The following is a 26,159-nucleotide window of genomic DNA, read 5'->3' on the forward strand; positions in this document are numbered from 1 at the left end:
TTCCTGCATAGGTCGTATGGGTTTAATGATTTTTGGTGTGAGGGCTGTTTTTGATTTGGATCCTTGCAGTCTCTTTCCTCAGTGTTTGCTGGCCATTATCCCCTTGATGGGGGTGTGCAGGTGTGTGGCTTGTGCACGCTCCAAGTAAGGTGGGGGCAGTGGTTGGCTCCCAGTCGCGGGACCCTCAGCAGTGGCAGTGGTCTGTGCCCGCCTCTGGAGTCTGAGATGGCAGCGGCAGCTCATGCCCGCCCCCAGAGCTCGTGTAGGCAGTGCCTGAGAGTGTGTGTGGAGAAGGATGCTCCTATGGCGGCATGCCCCCCAACAATGTCGCCGTGCCTCTCTGGTGGGCCCAGACCTTCCACACCACACCCTAGCCCCTTCAGGCTGTCTCCATGCAGCCAACCCCAGTCCTCTCCTCTGGGTCTGACCTCCAAATCCTGAGGTTCAGCGCCCAGCCCCCACCTTCCCCAGTGGATGAGCATCTCAGGCTGGGGAGTGCTGGGCAACACTGTCTGTCTGTGCAGGTCTCTCTTTGCTTTGCCCTCTGTAAACCAGTTGCTGTGTTCTTCTTCGAGGCTCTGAATCTCTCCCTTTGTCCTGTCTGATCTCCCCACCAATGAGGGAGCTTCCTAGTCTTCAGAGACCTTTCCTCTTTCACAGTTCCCTCCCAGGGGCACAGGTCCTGTCCCGCTTCCTTTCTCTCTTCTTTTCTGCTTTCTTCTTTTGCCCTATGCAGTTACATGGAGATTTTCTTGCCTTTTTGGAAGTCTGAGGCCTTCTGCCAGTGTTTGGTAGATGTTTTGTGAGAATTGTTCCACAGGTAGATGGTTTTTTTTGGATGTATTTGTGGGAGAAGGTGAGCTCCACATTCTACTCCTCTGCCATCTTGATCTGATCTCTGATTCTAATTTTTTAATTGAAGTATAGTTGATTTACAATATTAGTGTCAGGTGTACAACATAATGACCCAATATTTTTATAGATTATACTCCATTTAAAGTTATTATAAAATATTGGCTGTATTCCTTGTGCTGTACAATATACCCTTGTAGCTTAATTATTTTATGTATAGTAGTTTCTACTTCTTAATTCCCTACTCCTATTTTGCTCCTCCCCTTTCCCTCTGGTCACTACTAATTTGTTCTCTATGTCTGTGAAACTGTTTCTGTTTTGTTGCATTCATTCATTTTATTTTTTGGATTCTACATATAAGTGACAACATGAAGTGTTTGTCTTTCTCTGAGTTATGTCACTAAGCATAATACTCTCCAGGTCCATCCATGTTTTTGCACATGGCAAAATCTTCATTTTTTTATGGCTGAGTAGTATTCCATTGTGTATATATGCCACATCTTCCTTATCCATTCATCTGTTTATGGAAATTAGGTTGCTTCCATATCTTGGCTATTGTAAGTAATACTTCTCTGAACACTGGGTTGCATGTATCCTTTCAAATTCGTGTTTTTGTTTTCTTTGGATATATACCCAGGATTGGAATTGCTGGATGATATGGCAGTTCTACATTTAGTTTTCTGCAGGATCTCCATACTGTTTTTTACAGTGGCTACACCAATTTACATTCCCACCAACAGTGTACTAGGATCCCCTTTCTTCTGCATCCTCTCCAACATGGGTTATTTGTAGATGTTTTCATGATAGCCATTCTACAGGTACGAGGTGACATCTCATTGTGGGTTTTTTTAAAAAAAATTATTTTATTTATTTATTTGTGGCTGCGTTGGGTCTTCGTTGCTGCGTGTGGACTTTCTCTAGTTGCGGCGAGTGGGGGCTACTCTTCATTGTGGTGCACAGGCTTCTGATTGTCATGGCTTCTCTTGTTGCAGAGCACGGCTCTAAGCACGTGGGTTTCAGTAGTTGTGGTTCGTGGGCTCAGTAGTTGTGGCTCGTGTGCTCTAGAGTGCAGGCTCAGTAGTTGTGGCTTTCAGGCTTCACTGCTCCATAGCACGTGGGATCTTTCCGGACCAGGGATCAAACCCGTGTCCTTTGCATTGGCAGGCAGATTCTTAACTACTGCGCCACCAGGGAAGTCCCTCACTGTGGTTTTGATTTGCATTTCTCTGATGGCTAGTTATGTTGAGCATCTTTTCATGTTCCTGTTTGTCATCTGTATATCTTTGGAAAAATGTCTATTCAGGTTTTCTACCCATTTTTTATCTTTTTTGTTTTTTTTCCTAATATTGAGTTATATGAGCTGTTTATATATTTTGGATATTTACCCCTTATCAGTCATATCATTTGAAAATATTTTCTCCCATTCTGTAAGTTGTCTTTTCATTTTGTTGATGGTTTCCTTTGTTGTGCAAAAGATTTTAAGTTTAATTAGGTCCCATTTGTTTATTTTTGCTTTTGTTTCCTTTGCCTTAAGAGACATCCAAAAAAAATTGCTATGATTTATGTCAAAGAATCTTCTGTCTTCTAGGAGTTTTATGTTTTCCACTGTTATATTTAGGTTTTTAATCCATTTTACGTTTTTTTTGTATATGTTGTGAGAATATGTTCTGATTCTGTTCTTTTACATGTAGCTGTCCAGTTTTCTTGCACCACTTACTGAAGAGACTCCCTTTTTTCCATTGTATATTCTTGTCTCTTTTGTGATAGATTAATTGATCATAAGTGCATGGGTTTACTTCTGGGCTCTTTATTCTATTCCACTGATTAATGTGTCTGTTTCTGTGCTGTTACCATAATGTTTTGATTGCTGTAGCTTTGTAGTATAGTTTTAAGTCAGGGAGTGTGATACCTCCAGCTCTGTTCTTCTTTCTGAATATTGCTTTGGCTATTCTGGGTCTTTTGTATTTACATACAAATTTTAGAATTATTTGTTCTAGTTCTGTGAAAAATGCCATTGGTATTTTGGTAGGGATTTCATTGAATCTCTAGATTGTCTTGGGTAGTATGGTCATTTTAACAATATTAATTCTGAACATGGTATATCTTTCCATCTGTTTGTGTCATGTTCATTTTCTTTCATCAGTGTCTTACAGTTTTCTGAGTATAGGTTTTTTACCTCCTTAGTGAGATTTATTTCTAGGTGTTTTATTCTTTGTTATGTGATGGTAAATGGGATAGTTTTCTTAATCTCCCTTTCTGATAGTTCATTGTTATTTTATGAAATGCAACAGATTACTGTATATTGATTTTGTATCCAACATCTTCACCAAATTAATGAGCTCTAGTAGTGTTTTTTGGTGGCATCTTTAGGATTTTCTATGTTGGGATGATCCTAATTAAGTCAATGCTTGGAAATAGTTGCATGCATATTGTGTGTAATAGAGATAATAGAATACAGTAATGAAAAAAAGAAGTATTGTGAAGATTTTCCCATTGAACTGAGATTGTTTAACAAGCTAGTTCCTCTCTAAAGTGATGTTGCAATTTTTATGATACCTTTTCATAATCCTAGTACAGGTTACATTGTTCATAATGCATTCTCATTTGAAGACAATCTGAGTTTTTCGACCAACAGCTATAGTTTCTTCAAACTTCTCTTCAGTTTTCAAGAAAACTGTGTTTTCAGTTTTTATTGTGAGAGATTTGCTGTCAGAAGTGATGACACAGACTGGCTTGGCCATTGCATCCATTTTTCACAGTGCCAGTCCCACTCCTCTTGCCTTCATGTATTCCTCAAAGTCTTTACTCTTCCTTCATATATTCATCAAAGCCATTTTCCTATTAGCTGCTGAATGGTAGCCATGGTTGGCCTTGGGAACAGTGTCTTATGTGGGAAGCAGGGCACTTGGTCCTGGGAGAGGTGCTTTGCCTTACCCCTTCTAACCCCTGACCCCCATTCTCCTGAGCCAGGAGGTGCAAACTAGCTCCACTCAGGACTCCTCAGGTACTTCCTGCAAGCTAAGTTGCTTTATTATTAAAACAATATGCTAGTTAAAATTAATTACATTTCCTTCAGACTTTAAGTTATTAGAATATTGTAGCTAAAGCTTAAGTTCCATTTGAACTATTTTCTGATGTATCTATATTGATACATATGGCTCTAGTTCATTCATTTAATTCATATATGGTCATCCGTCATGTGAATGTATAATCTGTCTATCCTGTTTTTTATGGATAATTAGGTTATTTTCAATTTTCTCTAGTACAAACAGTACTGCAGTTTGTACATGTCTTCATTCATAGCTTTAGTGGCCACATACAGCACGAGCTTTCTTTTAATATTTGCCTGATATATCAAATATCTTTTAAAAATTTACTGTTTTAATCATTTTTAAGGGTACAATTCAGTGGCATTAACTACACTGGCAGTGCTTTGTAACCATCCACACTCTCCATTTTCAGATCTTTTTCATCATCTCCAAAACAGAAACTCTGTACCCATTAAACAATAACTCTGCATTCCCTACCCCCTCCAGCCCTGTATTGTGCTTTCTGTCTCTGTGCATTTGACTACTCTAGGACCCTCATCTAAGTGGAATTATACAGTGTTTCTCCTTCTGTTGTGCCTGGCTTATTTTAGTTAGTATAATGTTTTCAAAGTTCATCTGTGGTGTAGCATGTATCAGAATTTCATTCTTTTTTAGGGAATATCATTCCTTTTATACCATGTGTATTGGGTTGGCCCAAAGGTTTCTTCAGTTTTTTCCATAAGATGGCTCTAGTAGCACTTAGTTGTCTTTAACTTCATTCGAAACAATTTTGTTAGATTGTATTGTGACAGCTGTCATATCAGCATGCATTCAAAAAAAGGTATCAGAATTGGTGAATTTTTTGGTAGCCATTTTAATGTTGAACATGGATAAAAAAAGCAACATTTTTGACATAATATGCTTTATTATTTCAAGAAAGGTAAAAATGCAACTGAAATGCACAAAAAGATATGTTCAGTGTATGGAGAAGGTGCTGTGACTCATCGAATGTGTCCAAAGTGGTTTGTGAAGTTGCGTGCTAGAGATTTCTTGCTGGATGATGCTCCCCGGTCAGGTAGTCCAGTTGAAGTTGACAGCGATCAAATCGAGACATTAATTGAGAACAGTCAACGTTTCACCACATGGGAGATAGCCGACATACTCAAAATGTCCAAATCAAGCATTGAAAATCATTTGCACCAGCTTGGTTATGTGAATTGCTTTGATGTTTGGATTCTACATAACTTAAGCAAAAAAAAAACTTGGCTGTGTTTCCATGTGCGATTCTCTACTTAAACGTAACAAAAGTGTTCCATTTTTAAAACAAATTGTGACAGGCCATGAAAAGTAGATACTGTATAGTAATGTGGAACGGAAGAGATTGCGGGGCAAGCGAAATGAACCACCACCAACCACATCAAAGGTCAGTCTTCATCCAAAGAAGGTGATGTTGTGTATATGGTGGGATTGGAAGGGAGTCCTGTATTATGAGCTCCTTCCAGAAAACCAAACAATTAATTCCAACAAGTTCTGCTTCCAGTTAGACCAACTGAAAGCGGCACTAGACGAAAAGCGTCCAGAATTAGTCAACAGAAAACGCATAATCTTCCATCAGGATAACACAAGCCAGCATGTTTCTTTGATTACCAGACAAAAACTGTTACAGCTTGGTTGGGAAGTTCTGATTCATCTGCTGCATTCACCAGATATTGCGCCTTCGGATTTCCATTTATTTCAATCTTTACAAAATTCTCTTAATGGAAAAAATTTTACTTCTCTGGAAGACTGTAAAAGGCACGTGGAACAGTTCTTTGCTCAAAAAGATAAATTTTGGGAAGATGGAATTATAAGGTTGCCTGAAAAATGTCAGAAAGTAGTGGAACAAAATGGTGACTACAGTGTTCAATAAAGTTCTTCATGAAAATGAAAAATGTGTCTTTTATTTTTCCTTAAAAAACCGAAGGCACTTTTTGGCCCACCCAGTATATTAAATTTTACTTATCCATTCATCTGTTGTTGATGGATATATTGGTTGTTTTCCCTTTTTGCTTCTTGTGAATAATGCTGTTATGAACATTGATGTATAAGTATCTGTTTGTGTCCCAGCTTTCATTTCTTTTGGTATATACTTAGAAGTAGAATTACTGGATCATATGGCAGTTCTATGTTTATCTTTTTGAGGTACTGCTATACTGTTTTTCCACAGTGGGTGCACCATTTGATATTCCTAACAGCATCACACTCAGGGTTACAGTTTCTCCACATCCTCACCAACACTTGTTATTTTCTTTACTTTTTTTTTGTGTGTGGGTGGGGGTTAATAGCCTCTTAACGGGTGTGAAATGTTATCTCATTATGGTTCTAATTTGTATTTCCCTAATGACTAGTGATGTAGAACATCCTTTTGTGTGTTTATTGGATATTTGTATGTCTTCTTTGGAGAAATGTCTATTCAGGTCCTTTGCCCATTAAATTTTTTTTGTTGAACTGCATATTTTTATTTTTTATTGAAGTATGTTGATTTAAAATATTGTGCTACTTTCAGGTGTACAGAAAAGTGATTCAGTTTTACATATACATAAATATATATACATACACATATATATGTGTGTATATACTGGGTTGCCCAAAATGTTCCTTCAGTTTTAAATAAAAATAAAAGACATTTTTCATTTTCACCGAGAACTGTATTGAACAACATAGTCACCGTTTTGTTCCACTACCATCTGCCATTTTTCAGGCAACTTCATAATTCCATCTTCCCAAAACTTTTTATCTTTTTGAGCAAAGAACTGTTCCATGTGCCTTTTACAGTCTTTCAGGGAACTGAAATTACTTCCATAAAGAGAATTTTGTAAAGACCAAAATAAATGGAAATCTGAAGATTCAATATACAGTGAATGCAGCAGATGAATCAGAGCTTCCCAGCCAAGCTGTAACAGTTTTTGCCTGGTCATCAAAGAAACATGCTGGCTTGCATTATCCTGATGGAAGATTATGCGTTTTCTGTTGACTAATTCTGGGTGCTATTCGTCGAGTGCCGCTTTCAGTTGGTCTAATTGGGAGCAGAACTTGTTGGAATTAATCATTTAGTTTTCCAGAAGGAGCTCATAATAGAGGACTCCCTTCCAATCCCACCATATACACATCACCTTCTTTGGATGAAGACTGACCTTTGGTATGGCTAGTGGTGGTTCATTTTGCTTGCCCCACAATCTCTTCTGTTCCACGTTGTTGTACAGTATCTACTTTTCATCGCCTGTCACAATTTGTTTTAAAAATGGAACATTTTCATTACGTTTAAGTAGAGAATCGCATGTGGAAACACCATCAAGAAGGTTTTTTTCGCTTAAGTTATGTGGAACCCAAACTTCAAAGCAGTTCACATAACCAAGCTGGTGCAGATGATTTTCAGCGCTTGATTTGGACATTTTGAGTATGTTGCCTATCTCCCACGTGGTATAATGTTGATTGTTCTCAATTAATGTCTTGATTGCTATCAGCTTCAACTGGCCTACGCGATCGTGGAGCATCATCCAGCAAGAAATCTCTAGCACGAAACTTCGTAAATCACTTTTGACACATTTGATCAGTCACAGCACCTTCTCCATACACTGAACGTATCTTTTTGTGCATTTCAGTTGCATTTTTACCTTTCTTGAAATAATAAAGCATATTATGCCAAAAATATTGCTTTTTTAATCCATGTTCGATATTAAAATGGCTACAGAAAAATTCACTAATTTTAGTAAGTCTTTTTTTAAATGCATGCTGATATGACAGCTGTCACAATACAGTCTAACAGTTGTTTCGAATGAAGTTAAAGATGACAGTGCTACTAGAGCCATCTTATGCAAAAAACAGAACGAACTCTTTGGCCAACCCCATATGTGTACATGTGTATGTATATATGTATTATTTTTCAGATTCTTTTCCATTATAGGTTATTTCAAGATATTCAGTATTGTTCCCTGTGCTATACAGTAAATCCTTGTTGTTTGTTTTATATATAGTGGTATGTATCTCATAATCCCATACTCCTAATTTATCCCTCCGCATTACCCTTTGGTAACCATAAGTTTGTTTTCTATGTCTGTGAGTTTGTTTCTATTTTATATTTATATTCATTTGTATTATTGTTTAGATTTCACACAAACATAGTATTATATAATATTAGCCTTTTTTTGTCGCCATATGATAATCTGTAGCTCCATCCATGTTGCTGCAAATGGCATTATTTCATTCATTTTTTATGGCTGAGTAGTACACCATTGTGTATATATACCACAAGTTCTTTATCCATTCATCTGTTGATGGAAAATTAGGTTGCTTCCATGTCTTGGCTATTGTAAATCGTCCTTTTATGAACATTGTGATGCATGTATGTTTTTGAATTAGAGTTTTTGTCTTTTCCAGATATATGCCCAGGAGTGGGATTGCTGGATTGTATGGTAACTGTAGTTTTCGTTTTTGAAGGAACCTCCATACTGTTTTTTATAGTGGCTGCACCAGTTTACATTCACACCATCAGTATAGGAAAGTTCCTTTTTCTCCACATCCTCTCCAGCATTTACTATTTGTAGACTTTTGCTGATGGCCATTCTGACTGGTGTGAGGTGATACCTCATTGTAGTTTTGATTTGCTTTTCTCTAATAATTAGCAATGTTGAGCATCTTTTCATGTGCCTGTTGTCCATTTCTTTTTTGGAGAAATGTCTGTTTAGGTCTTCTGCTCATTTTTTGATTGGGTTGTTTTTGTTTTTTTTCTATTGAGTTGTATGAGCTGTTTGTATGTTTTTGACATTAATCCCTTGTTGGTTGCATCACATATACATATTTTTTCTGAGTCCATAGGTTTTCTTTTTAACTTTGTTCATGGTTTCCTTTGTTGTGTAAAAGGTTTTAAGTTTGATTAGGTCCCATTTTATTATTTTTGTTTTTATTTCTGTTGCCTTGGAAGACTGACCTAAGAAAACATTGGTATGATTTATGTCAGAGAATGTTTTACCTATGCTCTCTTCTAGGAGTTTTATGGTGTCATGTCTCATGTTTAGGTCTTTATTTTACGTTTTTTTGTTGTATATGGTATGAGGGAATGTTCTAACTTCATTGATTTACATGAGGTTGTCCAGCTTTCCCAACACAACTTGTTGAAGATACTGTCTTTTCTCCATTGTATACTCTTGCCTCCTTTGTTGAAGGTTGATTGACCCTAGGTGTGTGGGTTTATTTTTGGGCTCTCTATTGTGTTACATTGATCTGTATGTCTGTTTTTGTGCCAATACCACACCGTTTTTATTACTGTAGCTTTATAGTATTGTTTGAAATTTGGGGGAGTTATGCCTCCAGCTTTGTTCTTTTCCCTTAGAATTGCTTTGGCAATTCCAGGTCTTTTGTGGTTCCCTGTTACTTTTAGGATTATGTGGTCTAGTCCTGTGAAGAATGTCATGGGTAAATCTGTAGATTGCTTTGGATAGTATGGCCATTTTACCAATATTTATTCTTCCAAACCAAGAGCATGGAATATCTTTCCATTTCTTTGAGTCAACTTCAGTTTCCTTTTTCCTAGTTCTCAGTTTCCTTTTTCCATGTTTTATAGTTCTCAGGGTATAGGTCTTTCACCTCCTAGGTTTTTTTCCTAGGTATTTTTTTTTGTATGCTATTATATCATATTATTTATTTTTAAAAATTATCTTAATTTTAAGTTTTGTTTATTTCTTTGGCTGCACTGTTCAGTTTGCAGGATCTTAGTTTCAGAACAGGGATTGAACCCAGGCCATGGCAGTGAAAGCACCGAGTCCTAACCACTGGATCGCTTGGGAACTCCTTGGATGCTATTTTAAATCGGATTTTTTTTACTTTCTCTTTCTGATATTTCGTTGTTAGTGTAAAGAAGTGCAACAAATTTCTTTTTTCTTTTTTTTAAAAAAAAAATTTATTTATTTATTTGGCTGCATTGGGTCTTAGTTGCAGCACGTGGGATCTTTATTGCTGTGTGCGAGATCTTCGTTGTGGCATGCAGGATCTTTAGTTGTGGCATGCGGGATCTTTTTAGTTGTGGCATGTGGGATCTAGTTCCCTGACCAGGGATGGAACCAGGGCCCCCTGCATTGGGAGCGCAGAGTCTTAGCCACTGGACCACCATGGAAATCCCCAGAAATGCAATAGCTATCTGTATATGAATCTTGTATCTTTCTACCTTGCTCAATTCATTTATTAGTTCTAATAGATTTTTTTGTGGCCTCTTTAGGAATATTTGTATAGAGTATCATGTCATCTGCATATAATCACAGTTTTACCTCTTCTCTTCCAATTCAGATACCTTTTATTTCTTTTTCTTATCTGATTGCTGTGCCTTTGCCCATTTTTGTATTTGGTTGTTTGGTTTTTTTGGAGTTGAGTTATAGGATTTCTTTATGTGTTCTGGTTATCAATACCGTTTCAGATATATGATTAAGAAATACTTTCTCCCATTTTGTGGATTGTCTTTTCTTCTCTTGATAGTGACCTTTGATGCACAAAAGTTTTTCATTTTGATGAAATCCAGTTTATGTTTTGTTGTTGTCTGTGCTTTTGGGATCATATTCAAGAAAGCATGACCAAATCCAATGTCATGAAGATTCCCCCTCTATTTTCTTTAAAGAGTTTCATAATTTTAGCTACTATTTTTAGGTCTTTGATGCATCTTGAGTTAATTTTTGTATGTGGTGTGAAGCAGGCATCCACTTTATTCTTTTGCATTTGGTTATTCATTTTTTCCAACACCCCATGTTGAAAAGACTGTCCTTTTCCCATTGAATGTTGTTCATACCCTTCTTGAAAATCAGTTGACCACATATATGCAAGGCTTTATTTCTGGGTTCTCTATTCCATTGTTCTATATGATTGTCCTTTTGCCAGTACCATACTTTTTTATTTTAGCTCTGCAGTTAGTTTTGTTTTTTTAATTTAAGTATAGTTGATTTACCATATTGTGTTAGTTTCAGGTTTACAGGAAGGTAGTTTATATATATATATATATATATTCAGATTATTTTCCATTATAGTTTATTACATGATATTGAATGTAGTTCTCTGTGTTATACAGTAAATCCTTGTTGCTTTTGCAGTTAGTTTTGAAGTCGGGAATTGTGAGTTCTTTAATTTTGTTGTATTTCACAACTGTTTTGGCTGTTCACGATTCCTTGAGATTCATCATGAATTTTAGGATGGAATTACTGTGTCTGTGAAAAAACTGTTGGAATTTTGATAGGAGTTGAATTGAATCTCTAGATCACTTTGGGTATTATTGTCATCTTAACAATATTTATTTGTGTCTTTAATTTTTTTCAGCAGTGAAAGTATTCCTGTTTTGCAGCTTTCTGTAAGTCTTTCAACTCCTTGGTTAAATCTATTCCTAAATACTTAATTCTTCTTGATGCTATTGTAAGTGGCATTGTTTTTTTAATTTCCTTTTTGGATTGTTCATTGTTAGTTTGGAAAAATGCAGCTGATTTTTGTGCGTGAATTTTGTATCCACCAACTTTACTGAATTTGTGTATTAACTGTTAAGAATTTTTTGTGGTATCTTTAAGGTTTTGTACATGTAAGATGTCATCTGTGGACAAAGATAAGTTTACTCTTCTTTTCCAGTTTGGATTATAATATGCTATTTTAAACAGTTGTTAAGTGAACAAAAATGTAAAGTTAATTACCAGTGATTTGTTTATAAAAAAGACCATTTTTGGTCAGTATACTCATGAACATATGTCCAAATTTTAGAGACTCTATATGGTCCATTGCTAGAAGACAGCCACGCATCTGTGTGAGCAGGTAGATGAATGGGGGAAAATGAAAAATAGTTTCAGTTTTGTTTTTGTTTGGCCATGCTGTGAGGCTCGTGGGATATTAGTTCCCCAAACAGGGATTGAACTTGCGCCCGCAGTAGTGAAAGCCCTTTGTCCTAACCACTGGCCAACCAGGGAATTCCCGAAAAATAGTTTAGGATGTTATCATTGTGGAAGACTGGGTAATGCATAACACAGGATCTTTCTTACAACTGCATGTGAATCTATGATTATCTCAAAATGAAAAGTTTAATTTAAAAAAGGCTAGCTCCTTTACACATATACTTCTCCAAATAATGCAAAAGAGGTGAAACACTAGTAATTTTTAGAACTCCACATTTCTCATGGAAGAAATGTTGTAAAACATTCAGGGTGAAGAAAATGGCCCATAGTTAAAAACACTGACATTAGTACTTAAAACTTGTCTGAAATCCAGTCATTTATGATATGGTTAGCTTATATTAGGAATTTAGAATTTTTTTGGTCCTCTTGAAGATAGGTAGATTAGATGTCATTGGTCATTTACATCAAGCCTATATTGTAATTGTGTGTTTGTGAGTATGAAGGTTGATCAGATTCTTCTTCAATCAAGATTTTTAACTACTCTTAAGGATCATTTTAAGGACTTGTACCTAGAACCTAGAATTAAGTAATGTATAGTACTGGTAGAGTAAGCTTCACATTTTAGTGGCGGAGGAAGAGAGTGACAGCCACATCTGGATTTAATAAAAATAACTTAGAATAGTTCACAATTATAAAACTGATGTTAATGTGTGCAGTTTTGCCTTAGGAAAAGATCCTTCAATTTACAAAAGGGTTGATAAGTGTTGTCTTTTAAACAGTTTATTTGGTGTGTTTAAAATATCATTTCCCCAAATAAGACTTAATTCCAAGGACCATCTCCAATGTATGACTCTAGAAATGAGGCAGATTTTAAAAGCTGACATTAGAGCTTTTATAAATGAATGAATATTTCCCTTCTAAATAGTCACCCTTGGAGGCCATACTGAAACCAATGATGATGTCATTCCTGAGGATACTTCAAGAACTCTCCTTTTGTAACCAATTTAGAAGACATACAAGAAATTAAGTCTTCAGGGATACTTTGAATTTTGGCAAAAACTATTTTTAATGCACCTGATAATCTTTCATTATTCACCATACTTTAAATGACATTTGGCTATTTCCAAATATCACATCTGCCCTTAGAGAAGATTTTTCAAATGAGTGGGCAAATTTTTTAAGTATCAATTTTTTTTCACCATTGGACTTCTAGCTGGTCTCATAATGTATAATATTATACAAATATGTTCATTCCTAAGAATGCTGTCCTTCAGAGAACAAAAAAATTCTGATTGTATCCTCTTGTTTTATTTTTTGCATATTGAGGTACTATTAATGGGCTGCATTGATTTATCCATAGTCTTGACCTTTTTCAGCTACAGTATGAATTCATGTGATAGCTGGCTTTGTGGTTGGATTGCTGTGAATTCTAGGAATGAGTGCGATAATCATCATTATTCTGGTTTGCTGTACTCTTTCATTTCTAAAGTACAGCACTTTTGCTGTTTGGTAATCTGTTGATGAAACAAGATGTAGAAGGACACGTCTATTCTTATTTTTAGATTTTGGTTACCAGGAATATTGTGTGCCATTGGTTGACATGTAGCATCTTTTCCTCTGGTTCCATTCTCTAATTGAAGATTAAGGATACTGAGTGACTTGATGATAATGTTTTTGTACATCTGACTCATTTCCAAAGGAAGGTTATGGCAAAAAGTAGAAACCATACCCTCTTGGTACCTATATTCTAGAGTCAAGTTTGTTTCAAGATTATTTAGAACAACCCTCTCCACCAAAACAACCAAAATCCCACACACAATGTCTAGTTGCAGTATGCCTGTTAATTTCATTTCTTTTTCGTTCACTAAATATCTTGGGATCTTCCTAACAAAACGTAGGAAAATGGTACAGAAGGGCCACTGGGTTTGGAGCCCAGCACCCTGCTTGAATCAGGGTGGTTTCTGGCCCATGAAGGCCTGACTGAGATGTTACCTGTTTCCTAATGTTTTTTTTTTTTTTTTGCGGTATGCGGGCCTCTCATTGATGTGGCCTCTCCCATTGCGGAGCACAGGCTCCGGACACGCAGGCTCAGCGGCTGTGGCTCACGGGCCCATCCGCTCCGTGGCATGTGGGATCTTCCCGGACCAGGGCACCAACCCGTGTCCCCTGCATCGGCAGGCGGACTCTCAACCACTGCGTCACCAGGGAAGCCCTACTTACATACATTCTTGAATTCCTTTCTCTATTTTGCATTTTCCGTTGAGGTGAAATTCACATAAAATTAACCATTTAAACCATTTTAGTATATAATTTAGTTTTTAAAGTTTTTACTAAATTCACAATATTGTACAATTGTCACCACTTTCTAATTCTAGAATATTTTCATTGCCCCCAAAAGATAACTTATACCACCCAATTTCCCCCTTCCTTTATCCCCTGGCACCCACTAATCTACTTTCTGCCTCTGTGGATTTGCCTACTTGGACATTTTACATATATAAATGGAATCATCCAATATGTAGGAATTTGTGTCTGCATTTTTTTTTTTTCAGTACGCAAGCCTCTCACTGTTGTGGCCTCTCCCGTTGCGGAGTACAGGCTCTGGACGCGCAGGCTCAGTGGCCATGGCTCACGGGCCCAGCCTCTTTGCAGCATGTGGGATCTTCCTGGACGGGGGCACGAACCCCTGTCCCCTGCATCGGCAGGCGGACTCTCAACCACTGCGCCACCAGAGAAGCCCTGTGTCTGCATTGTTTAGCACAAAGTTTCCAGTGTTCATCCATGCTTAGTATAGATGAATATTTCATTCCTTTTAATTGGGGTATAATATCCCGTTGTCTCTTCATCAGTTGATGGATATTTGGGTAATTTTCACTTTTTGGCTGTTATAAATATTGCTGCTATGAACTTTTGTGTTTAGTTTTTTGAGTGTGGGCATACGTTTTCATTCTTATGGGTATATATCTAGGAGTCGAATTGCTGGGTTATTTGATAACTCTGTGTTTAACTTTTTGAATTACTACTAAAATGTTTTTCACACTGACTGTCCCATTTTACATTCCCACCAGCAGTGTATGTAAGTTCCAATTTCTTTCCATCCTTGCCAACCCTTATTTTTTAAAAAATTATCATATCCATTCTAGAGAGTGTAAAATAGTATCTCATTTTGGTTTCGATTTATATTTTGCTCTAATGATTAATAATCTTGAGCATTTTTTCATGTGCTTCCTATTTGTGTATATTCTTAGAATTGTATATCTAACTTCTGTTTTTTATCGAGGTATAGTTGACTTACAAAGTTGTGTTGATTTCTGCTGCACAGCAAAGTGATTCAGTTATAAATATATATACATTCTTTTTTTAAAATATTCTTTTCCATTATGGTCTATCATAGTATAATGAATATAGTTCTCTGTGCTATACAGTAGGACCTTGTTGTTTATTCATTCTATATATAAAATCTTACATCTGCTATCCCCAACTTCCCACTCTATCCCTCCCCCAACCCCCTCCCCCTTGACAACCACCAGTCTGCTCTCTATGTCTGTGATTCTGTTTTTGTTTCATACATAGGTTCATTTATGTCATATTTTAGATTCCACATATGTGATATCATGTGGTATTTGTCTTTCTCTTCCTGAGTTACTTCACTTAGTATGGTGATCTATAGTTGCATGCGTGTTGCTGCAAATGGCATGATTTTGTTCTTTTTTATGGCTAAGTAGTATTTCATCGTATATATGTACCACATCTTCTTTATCCATTCATCTGTCAGTGGACATTTAGGTTGTTTCCGTGTTTTGGCTATTCTGAATAGTGCTGCTATGAACATAGGGGTTCATGTATCTTTTTGAATTATAGTTTTGTCTGGATATATGCCCAAGAGTACGATTGCTGGATCATATGGTAATTCTATTTTAGTTTCCTGAGGAACTTCCATACTCTTTTCCACAGTGGCTACACCAACTTATATTCCTACCAGCAGTGTAGGAGGGTTCCCTTTTCTCCACACCCTCTCCATCATTTGTTATTTGTAGACTTTTTAATGGTGGCCATGCTGACTGGTATGAGGTGGTATTGCATTGTAGTTTTGATTTACATTTCTCTAATAATTAGCGATGTTGAGCATCTTTTCATGTGCCTGCTGGCCATCTGTATGTCTTCTTTAGAGAAATGTCTTTTTAGGTCTTCTGCCTGTTTTTCAGTTGGGTTGTTTGGTTTTTTGTTGTTGAGTTGTTGTATATCTAAGTTCTTTAAAACCCATTTCAAATTGGATTTGCCGTTTTACTGTTTAATTGTAAGAATTCTTTACATTATTAAAAGGGTATATATTTTATAAAAGGATTATTTTATTATTATTTTTTATTTTTTTGTGGTACGCGGGCCTCTCACTGTTGTGGCCTCTCCTGTTGCGGAGCACAGGCTCTGGACGTGCAGGCTCAGCGGCCATGGCTCATGGGCCCAGGCGCTCCGCGGCATGTGAGATCTTCCTGGACCGGGGCATGAACCCCTGTCCCCTGCATCGGCAGGCGGACTCCCAACCACTGTGCCACCAGGGAAGCCCTATAAAAGCATTATTAATGCCTTTTCAGATATATGATTTGAAAATAGTTGTCATCAGCTATGTGGGTTGTCTCTTCACTTTCTTGATGGTATCTTTTCATACACAGAAATTTTGAATTCCAATGAAATCAGTTTTGTCTATTTTCTTTCTTGCTTTTCAGTTTAGGAAATCTTTTATTAGAAATGGGGTATATGTTTATTGTCTGCATTTTAAACTTAAAAATTTTTTTTTTTTCTTTGCGGTACACGGGCCTCTCACTGTTGTGGCCTCTCCCGTTGTGGAGCACAGGCTCCAGATGCGCAGGCTCAGCGGCCATGGCTCATGGGCCCAGCCGCTCCGTGGCATGTGGGATCTTCCTGGACCGGGGCACGAACCTGTGTCCCCTGCATCAGCAGGCGGACTCTCAACCACTGCGCCACCAAGGAAGCCCTAAACTTTTAACTTTTTATAACCCTGTTTGTTGGATTACAGATACACTTATTACATAACTTAATAGGATATGCTGTAATAATTTAGTTACATAAATATTTCCATGGGAATCTGTGAGCTCTTCTAGGTCCTGTTCTATGTTTTATTCATCTTAGTGTTGGTCATTTATACATTTATTCTGTTCTAAGCAGAAAATAGAATAATAAACAAAAGAACTACTGAAGGCTTCCAGAGACTAAGTGCTCAGGAAATATATTTGATAAAATTACTGGATTATTATTTTAAATGATGTAAAGCAAAATCTCATACTACCAGCATTTTCCTTGAATAGTACTTTTTTATTTTTAAATTTATTTTATTTAAGTATAGTTATTTTATAGTGTTGTGTTAATTTCTGTTGTACAGCAAAGTGATTCAGTTATACATATATGCATATAGATGCATTCTTTTTCATATTCTTTTCTATTATGGTTTATCACAGTCCTTGAATTATACTTTTTAAAAAAAAATTAATTTTATATTGGAGCATCATTGATTAACAATGTGTTAGTTTCAGGTGTACAGCAAAATGATTCAGGTATACATATATGCATATATATACATTCTTTTTCATATTCTTTTCCATTATGGTTTATCACAGTCCTTGAATTATACTTTGATTGTAGATAAGTGTACAGGTAGATTTTGTTGCTCATGTTTTCATATCCTCAGTGAAATAAAGAAAATTCATTTTCTTTAATTCTTATTTTGAGTATGCATTCTTTCAGACCACTTACAGTGTAGATATATTTTCAGGTTGTTAAACTTTATATTTAATTTAATATATGACCTGGTAAGTTAGGATATTCTTAAAATTTTTATTTTGACAGTGAAAGCAAGTTGAATACATTGGTGCAGAAGCTTCATGACTTTCTGGCACACTCATCAGAAGAATCTGAAGAAACAAGTTCTCCTCCAAGACTTGTGATGAACCAAAGCACAGGTAAATTGAAAAAGGATGTGTAACATCTTCTTGTCTATTTTCCATTTATTTTTGAGCAGGTGCAGTTATTAAAGTCTTTAATAGCCCCTGTGTATCTAGTAGTTAGATAATATCTGATACTTGAGATTTTAATTCAGATAAGTAAAAAGTATAAGGTTTTATGGTTATAGGTGCTTAGAGAAGCATATACTTAGGGTTTTGTGTGTAATAGAAATGTTTTATAGAGGTGGGTGATGAGGTTATCTGTTTAAAATAGGTAGTGTTAGAAGTTGTAGGAATAGTACAGAAATATATTATCCTAGAAGTTATTCATGTATTATGAGTTACATTTTTATGTTGTTTGATAACTTCTTTGAGTAAATTTGGTACATAAATTCTTTTAAATAAAAAACAACATCTCCTCTCTACCTCCATTTTTCCTTTTTAAAAGTATCTTGTATCATATATGATGATTACCGTCATTTGTTTTGAGGTTTTTAAGGGCAGCCACATATATAAGAGGTGAATACACACACACACACATTCACACGTACTTGCACACAAACACAGTATATACAAAAAGGGTGAAGAGTGGTAGATCACAGTGAAAAGTTCAGCCATATGTGTAATTAGAGTACCAGAAGGAGAAAAGAGAGAATGGGTCAGAAGCTGAGTTTGATGAGATATTCACTGAGCATTTTCTTTCTTTTGTTTAAAGATTTATTTATTATTTATTTATTTTATTTATTTTTGGCTGTGTCAGGACTTTGTTGTGGTGTGTCGGCTCTTTCATCGTGGTGCTCAGGCTTCTTTCTAGCTGTGGCGTGAGGATTTTCTCTTCTCTAGTTGTGGCGCGCAGACTCCAGGGCTCTGTAGTTTGCAGCATGCAGGCTCTCTTGTTGAGGTGTGCGGGCTCTCTTGTTGAGGTGCGCAAGCTCAGTAGTTGTGGCTCACAGGCTTAGTTGCCCCATGGCATGTGGAATCTTAGCTCCCTGACCAGGGATCGAACCTGCATCCCCTGCATTGTAAGGCGGGTTCTTTACCACCGGACCACCAGAGAAGTCCCTTACTGAGCATTTTATAAAAGTGAAGAAAGCCATCAAGCTGTAGGTTCATGAAACACTGTGAACCCCACGCAGGATAAATAGAAAACTACAACTATGAATATCATAATTAAACTCCTAAAGAACGAAAACAAAGAGAACAATCTTAGGAGCAGCCAGAGGAAAAATGTCTTTGCTTTTTGAATGTTGAATGTTTCTGAACAATAGTAACACGGATAGCTCATTTGACGACAGGAATTTTAGAAGCTGGATGATGAAGAAATGATTTATTTAAAGTGAGAAGTGAAAATAATTGCCAGCGTCAAAGTTTTCTCATTGAAAACATCTTTGAAAAGTGAAGGTGGAGTAAAGATAAAAAGTGAGAACTTGATGTCAGCACACCGACACTAGAGGAAATACTAAAGGGTTTTCTTAAATGAGAAGGAAAATAATTCGAAATGGTGACACCAAAATACAGGAAGTTACAAATAACAATGGGAGGGATAAATAGGTGAATAAAATGAAATATGTACTTTTATCTAATCCACAGTCCGTAGTCTTAATTCATAAATTGCCCCAACAGTGTTTTCATAGGTAACTTCCCCCCCGCCCCCCAAGTCCAGGATCCAGTTGAAGATGCCACATTGTATATAGTTATCTGGTATTTAGCCTTTTCATATCTGAAACAAGCTGGAACCATAACACTTTTCAAAGGTACAGATATATTATTTTGGTGGTTGTCCCTCAATGTGGATTTGTCTGATTAGTTATAATTAGATTGGGATTTTTAATTTTTGGCAGGATTGCTGTGTAAGTGGCATTATGTTCTTGTCCATACATATCATAAGGCACGTGATGTAATCTCCCCGTTTATTGGTGATGTTAACTTAGGTTACTTGGTTATGGTTGTTTTTCTAGGTTAAGCCAATGTAAAGGTATGATTTATTCCTTTGTAACTAATTTGTTGAAGATTACTTTGAAATTAACTTAGGTTTTTTTTTTTTCTTTTTTTTGCGGTACGCGGGCCTCTCACTGCTGTGGCCTCTCCCATTGCGGAGCACAGGCTCCAGACGCACATGCCCAGCGGCCATGGCTCACAGGCCCAGCCGCTCCACGGCATGTGGGATCCTCCCAGACCGGGCACAAACCCGTGTCCCCTGCATCGGCAGGCAGACCCTCAACCACTGCGCCACCAGGGAAGCCTCCTTAGGTATTCTTTTCATCATCAGAAGTTAGCTTTTATGGTTTCTTACTGCAAATTACCACAAACTTGGCAGCTTAAAACAACCCAGATTATTTATTTATTTATGGCTGCATTGGGTCTTCGTTGCTGCACGTGGGCTTTCTCTAGTTGTGGCAAGCGGGGTCTACTCTTCGTTGTGGTGTGCAGGCTTCTCATTGCAGTGGCTTCCCTTGTTGTGGAGCATGGACTCTAGGACTCTAGGTGTGCAGGCTTCACTAGTTGTGGCATGTGGGCTCAGTTGTTGTGGCTTGCAGACTCTAGAGCGCAGGTTGAGTAGTGTGGCACATGGGCTTAGTTGCTCTGCAGCATGTGGGGTCTTCCTGGAACAGGGATCAAACCTGCATCCCCCACATTGGCAGGTGTATTCTTAACCACTGCACCACCAGGGAAGTCCCAACCCAAATTTATTATCTCATAGTTCTGTAGGTTTGGAGTCTAGGTGGATTTTGATGAGCTCTGCTAAGGGAATCACAAGGTCTAAGTCAAAGTGACAGTAAGAATATATTCCTTTCTGGAGACTCTGTGGAAAAATCCATTTCCATGCTCATTCAGGTTGTTGGCAGAATTCAGTTCATTGTTGTAGGCCTGAGGTCCCCATTTCTTGCTGACTATTGGCCAGGATCCTCTCAGCTCCTTAATTTCCTCTCACATGGCCCCCTCCATCTACAAAGACATCAAAAACACATTGTGTCTTCCTCATGCTCTGAATTTCTCTGACTTATCCGTTTGCTTGCTTCTCTGCACCTTCTGCATGAGCTGGAGTCATTTTTCTACTTTAAAGGTCTCATGTGATTAGATTAGACCCCCTCCTTCTCACCACTTCCCAGTGAGCTCCCATTTTTAAGGTCAACTGTGCCATTTTGCATAGCAAAACCATGGGAGTGTTATTTCCTCACATTCACAGGTTCTGAAGATTCGGGGTCATGAAATCTTGGGGACCATTCCTAGAAATTCTGCCTACACCACATCCACTCACGATTCTTGGCTCAATGATATGTTACTATGATGGGTTCAAAATCATGATGTTCTGATCTATCATTCCTCCTATGTTTTAGTTGGCATATTACTATAAGGGAGAAGTTTACATTTCTGCGCTCTGTATTTATTTGTTTATATTAGTATATATTAATTTTTTTCTTTTTACATGAACATTTTCTTACTGTCATTATTTTAATATCCAAATTGTACCAGTATTGGCTAGTGGGAACCCCTTTTGTATGGCTCCTGCAGACATTTTCACAAGTCTTCATCAACCTTGAGCACTTTCTTACTTTATGCTCTCACAAGATGTTCATTATTTACTTTGCACTGTCCCTTCCCCAGCCCTGGAATCAGTTATTTCTCCAAGGAGTTCTGATTCCTTTTAGTGGGATATGGTGTTTAGAAAGCAATATCTGGGTGTATGATGTGCTCATTGCCGCCAGGATGTCTGCTTCCAGGCCCTTTAGCAGAGAAAGCCAGTATATGTGTTATGTTTTCATGCACTGATTTTGATACTTTTAATTTTACTTTGGACTACATACATCATTCTAGTCTTTCTCTTTTTGTATTTTAACTTCTTACTGCAACAGAAAGGTGGCTCCCGTTATCCTCAGTTTATGTACTCAGTTGATTAGTCTTCATTGTATCCATGTGGTTTCAAATTTGCAAACCAAACCATCACAATAAAGAAACCTAACTAGTGTTAAATATTTGTTTAAAGTTCCTTTTGTCTTTAGAATGAAATCATAGTGTCACAGTTCTATATTCAGTAGTTAGTTGGTGAGTTCTGCTTCTGGTAGTGGCAGAGTAGCTCTGTATGGATAAACAGATATCTCTCACAGATACCAATTATTAATTCTGGCCAAAATACTGAACACAATGATGTGAGGAAACTGAACAGTGACACAAAACATACACAAACTGGAGTAGGGTCAACCCATGGAAGAAAGAAGTATTAATGGCTGAATTCCCAATTGTTAAGCCTTTTTTCCTTAGGAAAGGTGCCAGTTAGCTCCATCAGTGGAATTTAAGACTTGGATAGCTCTGTCCTTCTGGATATGCTGTTTGAGCTTGCAACCCCACTACTTCTGATAGCCTTCTTGCGACTAAGGTTGAACCAGCATAAAACTCAGCATTTGGTCCAAGGTGGTGGTGTAGGAAGACCCTGATCTCACCCCTCCCCACAGACACACCGAATCTATAGCTACGTAAAGAGCGATGCCTCTTGCAGAAGAACTGAGGTCTGATTAAACAGCTTCTCCACAACAAATGATACAAGGACCGCATAGAGATTGGTAGGAGACACAGAGAGAGAGTATTGATGGGAGCCCCACTTCAGTGTGGTGTACTGCCGTGGCGAGGGATATCACTAAGGGGCCTGTGTACACACCTGCCTCCCCTGGGGCACAGAGAAAAAACAGTGGTTTAAAGGGTATCTAGACTATACATGAAGGAAATCCACTTACTGACCCTAGAGTGTCTGCTAAATGGGCAGGGAACTGCTGGAACTGTCTCCAATGTTGAAGGTGCTAGAGAGCACCATTTTTTGTGTTCCTCCTTTACCTTGATATCACAAGTGGGAACATAGTCCACATTCTCTAGCTGGCCTTCCAAGGCCACCTCAGCATACCTCTGGCCTACACAAGCTATAGGCGTCCTACCAAGGCATCCTGAGTATACAGTGCCCCAGGACCCCCCGGCTCATGACTTATTAGGCTCCAGCCGGCTTGCCAAAGCTGCCTGGCACATGCAGACTACACAGGGGATGCTCTTAACTGAGGTTATGCCTTCAAGACTGGGAGAGGTACCTGTTTTGCCTGATGTATAAAAAGAAACACAAAGTCAAACAAAATGGGGACAGAGGAATATGTTACAAGTGAAAGAACAAGATAAAACTGCAGAAAAAAATCTTAATGAAATGGAGATAAGTAATTTACCTGATAAAGAATTCAAAGAAATGGTCATAAAGATGCTTACCAAACTAGGGAGAAGAATGGAGGAACACAGTGAGAACTTCAACAAAGAGAAAATATAAAAAAGAAAGTCAGAACTGAAGAACACAATATTGGAAAATACAGAAGAGGAAATTAAAAGCAGATTAGTTGATACAGTAGAACACATCAGTGATTTGGAAGACAGAATAGTGGAAATCACCCAACCAGAACAGAAAAAAAGAAGAATTTTAAAAAATGAGAGTTTAAGGGATCTCTGGGGGCTTCCCTGGTGGCGCAGTGGTTGAGAGTCTGCCTGCCGATGCAGGGGATGCGGGTTCATGCCCTGGTCCGGGAGGATCCCACATGCTGCGGAGCGGCTGGGCCCGTGAGCCACGGCCACCGAGCCTGCACATCTGGAGCCTGTGTTCCGCAATGGGAGAGTCCACAACAGTGAGAGGCCTGTGTACTGCAAAAAAAAAAAAAAAAAAAGAAAAGGGATCTCTAGGACATCAGGAGTACTAACATTCTCATAGTAGGGGTAGGGGTCTCAGATGGAGAAGAGAGAGAGAAAGGGACAAAAAATTTACTTAAAGAAATAATGTCTGAAAACTTCCCTAGTCTGGGAGAGGAAACAGACATCTAGGTACAAGAATCACAGAGTCCCAAACAAGGTGAACCCAAAGAGATCCACACCAAGACATGTAAGTAAAATGGCAAAAGATAAAGTGAGAATTTTATGGGCAGCAGGAGAAAAACAGCTAATCATATACAAGGAAAATCCCATAAAATTATTAGCTGATTTTTCAGCAGAAACTCTGCAAGCCAGAAGGGGGTGGCATGATATATTTAAAGTACTGAAAGTAAAAAAACTTCCAACCAAGAATACTCTACCTGGCAAGGTTATCATTCAGAATTGAAGGAGAGATGGAGTTTCCCAGACAAGCAAAACCTAAAGGAGTTCAGTACCACTAAAATGGCCTTACAAGAAATGTTAAAATGTATTCTTAGGTGGAAAAGAAAAGGCAATAGCTAGAAATAAGAAAATATATGAAAGAAAAAAATCTCACTGGTAAAGGTAAATATATAGTAAATCAGCCACTTACAAAGCTAGTAGGAAGGTTAAAAGACAAAAAGTAGTAAAATAAACTATAACTACAATAAGTAGCTAAGGGATACACAAAGTATAAAGTTGTAAAATATCATGTCAGAAACAAAATGTTGGGGGGGTAGTAAAAATGTAGTACTTTCAGAATATATTTGAACTTAAGCAACTGTCAGCCTAAATTAAATCGATGTGTGTGTGTGTGTATGTGTGCACATGTATCAACCTGATGGTAACTGCAAACCCAAAACCTACAATAGGTAAACAAAAAATAAAGGAGCCCAAACGTAAAGAAAATCATCAAACTACAAGGAAAGAGACTTCCCTGGTGGTCCAGTGTTTAAGAATCTGCCTTCCAATGCAGGGGACGTGGGTTTGATCCCTGGTCAGAGAACTAAGATGCCACATGCTACGGGGCAACTAAGTCTGCGCGCTGCATCTACTGAGCCTGTGTGCTGCAACTAGAGAGCCCACACGCCACAACTAGAGAGAAGCCCGTGCGCTGCAGCTAAGACCCAAGGCAGCCAAAAAATAAATTAATAAAATATTAAAAAAAAAACTACAAGGGAAGAAACCAAGAGAAGAAAGGAATAGAGAATAACTATAAAAACAAGCAGAAAATAATTAACAAAATGGCAATAAGTGCATCCTTATCAATAACCACTTTAAATATAAATTGACTAAATGCTCCAATCGAAATAGAGATGGCTGAATGGATTAAAAAGCAAGATCCATTTATATGCTGCCTACAAGACTCACTTCAGATCTAAAGACAAACAGAGTGATACTGAAGGGATTGAAAAAGGTATTCAATGCAAAAGGAAACGAAAAGAAAGCTGGGGTAATAAACAAAATGCTACAAAACCAATGCATCAACGAAGAAATCAAAGAGGAAATTAAAAAATACCTTGAGACACATGAAAATGGAAACACAACTTTCCAAAATCTATGGGATGCAGCAAAAGCAGTTCCAAGAGGGAAGATTATAGTGATACAGGCCAACTTCAAGAAAAAAGAAAAATCTCAAATTAAAAAAAATGTAGCTTTACATTTAAAGGGACTAGAAAAAGAAGAACAGAACAAGTCCCAACTTAGTAAAAGGAAGGAAATAATAAAGGTCAGATTGGAAATAATGCAACTGATAGCTCGTCTTCTTCCTCTTAACAGGGTCTTTTGCAGAGTGAAAGTTTTAAATTTTGAGGAAGTCTAATTTATAGATTTCCTTTTGAGCATCATGCTTTTCTTAATATAAAGGAGCTAGAAAAAGAAGAGCAAACAAAACCCAAAGTTAGTAGAAGGAAATAAACCATAAAGATCAGGGCAGAAATAAATGAAATAGAGACTAAAAAATAATAGAAAAGACCAATGAAACTACGAGCTAGTTTTCTTTTTGAAAATTGAAAAACCTTAAGTCAGACTCATGAAAAAAAAGAGTCCAAATAAATAAAATGAGAAAGGAAAGAGGAAAAGTAACAACTTATACCACATCAATGCAGTGAATCCTAAGAGACTGTTGTGCCAACAAATTGGACAACATCAAAGAAATGGATAAATTCCTAGAAACTTAGAATTTTCAAGACTGAATCATGGAGAAATACAAAATCTGAACAGACTGATTACTAATGAAATTCAATTAGTAATCAAAAAACTTCCAACAAACAAAAGTTGAAGAGCAGTTGGCTTCATAGGTGAATTCTATCAAACATTTAAAGAAAAATTAATAGTCATCAATATTGTAATAACTTTGTATGGTGACAGATGATAACTAGACTTGTAGGGGTGGTCATCTTGTAACCTATAAAATATTGAATCACTATGATGTGCACCTAAAACTAATATATTAAGTTAATTATTCTTCAATTAAAAGAGTTGAATGGAAACCTGCATTCTTGATGAGGCATAAAGGAATTTAGGGAGACCACAGTAGGTTTAGTAAAATGAGAGGGGAGACCCCACCTAGAAGAGAGCTACAGTTTGGGAGCTCTGAAACCTGCAAAAACTCTTGCCATATCTGGTTGATTCACAAGTGCAGCCCAGATTCTAGGTAGCCCAGTTAGGGCTAAAAGAACAGAATAAAGCTTTCAGCTGCTTACACTAGAGGGTATATATTTTTGGGTTTGATTTCAGGTAAG

At 37.4% G+C, this 26,159-nt stretch overlaps 1 protein-coding gene across 1 annotated transcript in view; it reads left to right on the top strand.

Annotated features, from left to right (window-relative positions):
• Window positions 1-26,159, top strand: part of ATRX (ATRX chromatin remodeler) — a 247,014-nt gene that overhangs the window by 34,397 nt on the left and 186,458 nt on the right. Inside the window, exon 2 of the mRNA XM_007447355.1 lies at window positions 17,633-17,745. Coding sequence (XP_007447417.1) covers window positions 17,633-17,745 — 113 coding nt within the window. The remainder of the gene's footprint in view (window positions 1-17,632; window positions 17,746-26,159) is intronic.

The sequence above is a fragment of the Lipotes vexillifer genome, unplaced genomic scaffold, assembly GCF_000442215.2.
Source record: "Lipotes vexillifer unplaced genomic scaffold, Lipotes_vexillifer_v1.1 scaffold945, whole genome shotgun sequence".
Taxonomy (NCBI): Eukaryota; Metazoa; Chordata; class Mammalia; order Artiodactyla; family Lipotidae; genus Lipotes; species Lipotes vexillifer.